This window comes from Galendromus occidentalis, unplaced genomic scaffold (genome assembly GCF_000255335.2).
Source record: "Galendromus occidentalis unplaced genomic scaffold, Mocc_1.1 scf7180000077442, whole genome shotgun sequence".
Classification (NCBI taxonomy): Eukaryota; Metazoa; Arthropoda; class Arachnida; order Mesostigmata; family Phytoseiidae; genus Galendromus; species Galendromus occidentalis.
The window spans coordinates 964,827-970,368 of record NW_003805430.1 but is presented as its reverse complement, the minus strand read 5'-3'; the positions used below and the strand labels follow the sequence as shown (position 1 = coordinate 970,368).

Sequence of the window (5,542 nt, the reverse complement as noted above, 5' to 3'; positions counted from 1 at the left end):
ATCCGTTCAGACCTCAACTAAGCTCTGAATCGGTGGATACAGTGTTTTCTGCAGCAGTTTTTCGAAAATTTTCGATCGTTTTTCTGCTCGATATATGCAGATCGAAACTCCGCGTGGTAGAGAGAGAGCGGAAGGGGGATAATCGTTATTCCGAGCATCAGGTGACAGCTTACGGAAGCTCGAGATTGAAAGGGACCTGAAGCTCGGGAGCCTCATCTAAATCATCGTTGACGTTTGGAATGAAATCCGGTTGACGCGCGTCTGTGAGGAGCAGACAAACCTGTTGTTGTGAGAATCTTATCGACTGACTATTGAGTAGACATCAGCGGTCATTGATAAATTCAAATGTTTGCATTATTTAAATACCTAATGACTGAACATCTCATAATCCTTCACACCATTAGTATCACGAATCACACATACAATGTTCAACATGCCTTCTCGCACCCCACTGTCTTTTTACCGGTCCTTCGAATTATTTCACCATACCATAAACTTGTAATTCGGCACATTCCTGGTCACACAGCACCATCGAAACGCATCCCGATTCGAGCAGTAGGTCAGAACTCACGCGAGATGTCCTCATAGTGTGCCGATAGAGCTAGCTCTGCTTGATAGCGGTGAAATCATTTTAGCAGAAGCATATCATCATGTCATCATGAAACATGGATGGTAGCGAAAGGATATGGACATGTGTGGCGAGTCGATGTGAGTTTTGTAAAAATATAAGCGAGATCACAAGACGAGAAACCAATGGTCTACACCGATTAGCACGCTACCCTTCTCATGTCCGGTTGAGAGAGGCGCGGGGTCTGAGCTTCGAACCAACGCGAGGACCGTCGCAGTGTCATTTTATACTGATGCGAGTGAAGAATGGACATGAGGATCATGACGAGGGTTATGATGTTTTACTGAATAAATAAAGGGAGGCAGCAATCTGAAATCCTTGATGTCTTTATTCTCATGGAGATGAAAGGAGAGATCCCTCAATGGAGACACTGGCAGCCGTTACTCTGGATGCAACTCCGTGGGCGACATCAGCGGGTCTTCGACTCCGAACGATCTCCCCGGAGCCGACCTTCTCCTTCTGCCTCGAAGATTAGGGTCGAGCGGCTCCTGTACACTTCACGGATGATAATAATCACTCTTGAGGGAAGTCGCTCTGCAAATTTAGACGAGCTCTGGCAGAGTGGCTCGTATCGGGGGTGGAGGAGTGCTCAGCGTGTCAGATTCTTCCGCTAATCCCGAGGCGATGTATGGAATAACAATCCGTCAGAGGTCGCCACGGCGCTGCGGGACTAGGCATCCCAATGGAAGGGGGGGGGGGGGTCGAGATTCCGGCTGCAGGGGAAGTTTTCAGGATAGTCCCGGTCCCGACCCTTCTGGGTCTCCATATGGGCTCGTTAGGCTCTCTTCCATGGGAAGATGTCCGATCTGCAGACGACGCTCGTCGGAGCGAACGTCATCTTGATGATCCCCCAAAGGCGTCGAAAGGACACTCCTCTCATCGCCGGTTCCGACAGCTTTGTTGGAACGGGTTCGTGCCGTACCCTCGAGCGCTGAGAGGGAACATTCAATCATCCGCGTGTAGTTTCCCTTCCTCGAGGATTCGGATACATGCATCTCTCGCGTGCATCTTCTGTATACGTGAAACCTCAGGAGAGGGTCCTCGGTCGGAGCCTGACCAGAAAACTGATTCCGTATCGCTGAACTCCATCATTCGTCACTATTTTCGAGAGGTGTTGTCTAGGGTCGTCGTGATCCAAACTAGTCACCTACATATTCATGTGCAGTACTCGTACTCGGAAGACGACAACTTGTAAAGGTACGGTCAGACTAGCTTTCGAGCAGCTCTACCTACATAAGTAAGTCTGGGGAAGGCCCAAGATGTTTTGTGTTCCGCACTCGATCCGCACTGAAAACTGTCCACAGCTGCGCTTAGTTTCCGAGCGAAATCCAGCGCTTAGCAAGTCTCTCTCCCTCAGGTGACGCGTGGAGGCGCCATTCGGCGGACATGGGTCCCTATGGACATAGAGGCCTGCTGTGACTGAGAGCACTGACGAGAGCAGAAATGCGGCTCCGTGGATGCTGTCCGTGCCTGCGGGGGGATGCGGTGTCGGACGAAGAGACAGTGAGCATGTCCGCTTTCCACATTCCGCCAAGAAGAAGGTCTGACTATCAGGGTGAGTCTCGGATTGTGATATGACCGCAGCTCTCACCGGAGCGGACCAGCTTTCTTTTCGAGGGGACCGATTCGCCGGGAAACACGATGTCGATTATCAGGCTCGGTCGAACTCAGGTTTTGATGAAATCTCTGACGATGGATCGTGCCGTTCCCGATCGGCATCCACAACGTCGTCGACGTACATTCAGCCGCAGCTCTATGACGATACTCTCGAAAGCAGTGATGATTATACTCTTTTCGGACCGCCATCCCTCGAAGACCGGGTGAAGCGGGAAGACTTGGACTCTTCGTTCGGAATAATTCATTTCACTACGAAACTTTGTTTAAAGAAGTGAGTAAGGGCGCGTTGTACTCCATCAAGCTTGATCCTAATTTCACAGACTTCATATTATGCTCTAACTTTCGGCTGGTTGTTCCCCTTGCGGAACCCGACATTGGCATCGATTCGGAATGCCGGAGCCGAGGGATTCCGCGGAGTCGACTGAGAACTATGGCCCAAGCCGTCAGCTCAAACATGGTCCACTTCCAAACATCTAGCTGTCTGGTGCTCAAACTTGCAGTTTTCGCTCCGACGCTGGCCTTGACATTATCGTGTTCTCGCGTGTGCTCGATGACCTACTTCCATCTGTCGAGCGTCTCAGGCTCTTGCGTTTGCAGAGTCACCGTACAATTATGCGATTTGAGGGGACTCCCGGCAAAAGGACCTCAACGAACTCGAGCGTATTGGACGGCAGCTCGAGTCTGCGTTCGGAAATGCGCGAAAAAATGTCGAGCGGTCAGAGGCAACGAAAGAGACACGAAAGTGCAGCTCAACGAGGAGCTCACATTCCTGGGATCCGAGGGCGATACGGTTCAGGTGATTAGTGAGTTGTGCTAAGAATCAACTGAATCGCACCTGTAAGTTTTAGCGGGCTTTCAACCGTCCAAGATTTCTCCTTCTCCTTTGGATAGATAACAGTTTTTGAGGAGAGCGACCGAGAGAAACCCCTGAATCGAGTCGACATCGTTGGACACTGCGAAGTCACCCTCGAACGGACTCAATTGAACGGCACGGAAGACCAAGACTCCGGAGAGGAGCGAGGACATACAGTGAAGCTCACCCAGTCCTTGGTAAGCTATATTCCCTCGAAGGAGGTCTAGAATGCCTGCCCCTCCTCTTTTTGAGACTTTTCTGGTCCGAATTAGGTGTCGACGCCCCTGGGCCAATTGCTGCTATCCCTGCATTATGAAGACCTCTCGCAACTGACGGTTGCTGTGATCAAGACCAAAGGCCTACAAGAAGCATCTATAAAAATCGTTTTACGGTGCAATGGAGAAAAGGTTTGTGGAACAATGATAGAGGATCGGATCCTCGGTCTTTACGAACTCCGAGGGTTCATCGAGCAAGGAGAACGAGCCTAGTCACCGATGGACGAATCTGAAATTATCACAGGTGAAGAAAGGACGCATCAAAGGAAATGGCCCCATCTACAATCAGTCTTTCAAGTTCATTCTCCCAGAACAGTTCGTCCCATCTTCGTCAGTGCTGTTGACCCTAGTCGGTCGCCAGAGGAAACAAGCGGGATTCTGCATAGCAGGTCCTTGGTGCACCTTCTCCGATGGCAGGCTGACTCAATGGGGTGAAATGTTGATGTTGAAGAAAGCTGTTGTACAGTGGCGATACATTTATCCGCTGCCGTGAGTTCATAGGTATATAGAGGCTACGGAATAAACTTTTTACCTTTGAGGTAGAGGTTTTTGGATGATACAGGTTATTCGTGGGACCGCTTCCCGTCAGGTCCAATCCTCTGTTTCTAAAGCGATCGGATACCTGTCGGGAAGCGGGAGACGTCCCCGTCTCAAGGTCTCGAAGGGTGTATAGTGTCGTGATCTTGGTTCCTCACGAATGATGGAGAACTAGTGAGGCAGTCTGGGATCATCGCGGACTTCCACGTGAAAATATTACATCGGGATCGTGGGTCGAGTCTATCAGAATCATCCAGCTAATCGGCATTTTTATTCGATTACAAGTTCAAAAGCGGAGCGGGACGTGTCTGATACTCTCTAAGACAGCGGTTCTCAACCTGGGTTCCGCGGAACCCTGGGGTTCCGCGAGCCCCTGCTCGGCTGCTCAGACTTTTATTAATTTTATCGGATTGGAATGATTTTTCTGAGCTCTAATGCATGCAGGATACTTCATGCGACCGTGGTCGGAGGTGATTAAGGGGAAAATTTGGAAAGATAGAGTCCGAAACCAATGATAAGGGTTCCGCGGAACCCCACAAGGGTTCCGCGGGGCAAAAAAGGTTGAGAACCGCTGCTCTAAGACACCCGGTGGGGACCGGTCTCAGAGTATCTCCCCGGTCAGGTATACAGGTGGCACTTCAGGCGAGCGGGTCACGATCATGAATACTAGGGCCCCTTAGGCCTGGTTTGGCTCTTGCCCCGAGAGACTCAGGTTGGACAGAGGGGGCACTTCTCCCCGCTCGCCAGATCAAAGCTGCGAATTATACAAAGTACGAGTTATGCTCGGAACGAATTCTAAAAGATTCGAGCCTTCGCTATGCTCCGTAACCAGCGCTGCGGCTCGAAAGATTCGCGTTCCCGAGCTCTGGTGAGGACCCTGCCTCCTTCAAACGGGGGATCACGAGCAAGTTTCCATAGTGAACGAAAAAGGCTGTCCCCCGGCTGTCGGACTTGTACGAGAGCTGTTCTCTGACCGACGTCTGAATGATTCATCGCCATCATGGTTCGCCCGTGAGCTTAAGTGAATGATTACGAAAAGGCTACAAACTCGATTGCATCGCAATTAACAGCGCAACTGATCGGAGAAGCTGAAGCGATGCCTTTGGGTCAAAAGCACATTGCCTCCGCGTCTTTATGGAGGGCGTATGATTTCGAACAAGTGATTCATCGAAGATCCATGATTATCATCCGAATCGAAGAAGAACATGATAGGTGCAACCGCAAACTCTCCGCAAACGCTCCCACCGAAGATTCATTTTACCTGCAGATTTGGTAGGAGGAGCTCGGAGACTTCCGGAAATGTGAGCCCCACCGCTTGGAGCCCAGATGACGTCTCTGCTCATTGTGATTGGCGAACTTCAATTTATCCCCCCAGCAAGCCACCGACATCAGTCTTCCCCATGTCCAGCGTCACAAGCTCTACACTGTACCCGTCGCTTGGTGCAATCTTCGAGTCGACTTGTAGCCGCGACGTTGTCGAGAGACGGCACCTGGGATTCTCCTGCGGACGGGGCGACGCCGGCCCCAGAGGTGCAAATGAGGCCCTCTGATGCGAGCAGCTCGGTGCTTTTTCCAGTCCATGCGACATGAGCTGATCGAAACCGATTGACTGCTTGCTCGGCCAACGGTTCG

At 51.0% G+C, this 5,542-nt stretch overlaps 1 protein-coding gene across 1 annotated transcript; it reads left to right on the top strand.

The window, feature by feature from the left end:
• Positions 1-2,071: 2,071 nt before the first annotated feature.
• LOC114828229 (synaptotagmin-17-like) lies at positions 2,072-3,866 on the top strand. Its single transcript, XM_029111481.1, has 6 exons — positions 2,072-2,183; positions 2,300-2,516; positions 2,843-3,041; positions 3,137-3,295; positions 3,371-3,505; positions 3,618-3,866. Exons 1-6 carry the CDS (start codon positions 2,072-2,074, stop codon positions 3,864-3,866), a joined length of 1,071 nt encoding a protein of 356 aa, XP_028967314.1.
• The last annotated feature ends 1,676 nt before the right edge of the window (positions 3,867-5,542 follow it).

What these genes read in the sequence shown, in the direction of transcription:
- LOC114828229 (XM_029111481.1), top strand. Translation starts at nt 2,072, where the DNA reads ATGCGGCTCCGTGGATGCTGTCCGTGCCTGCGGGGGGATGCGGTGTCG. An exon ending in AAGAAGGTCTGACTATCAGG is followed by an intron (nt 2,184 to 2,299) that starts GTGAGTCTCGGA and finishes GGTCGAACTCAG; the next exon opens with GTTTTGATGAAATCTCTGAC. An exon ending in TGAAGCTCACCCAGTCCTTG is followed by an intron (nt 3,296 to 3,370) that starts GTAAGCTATATT and finishes GGTCCGAATTAG; the next exon opens with GTGTCGACGCCCCTGGGCCA.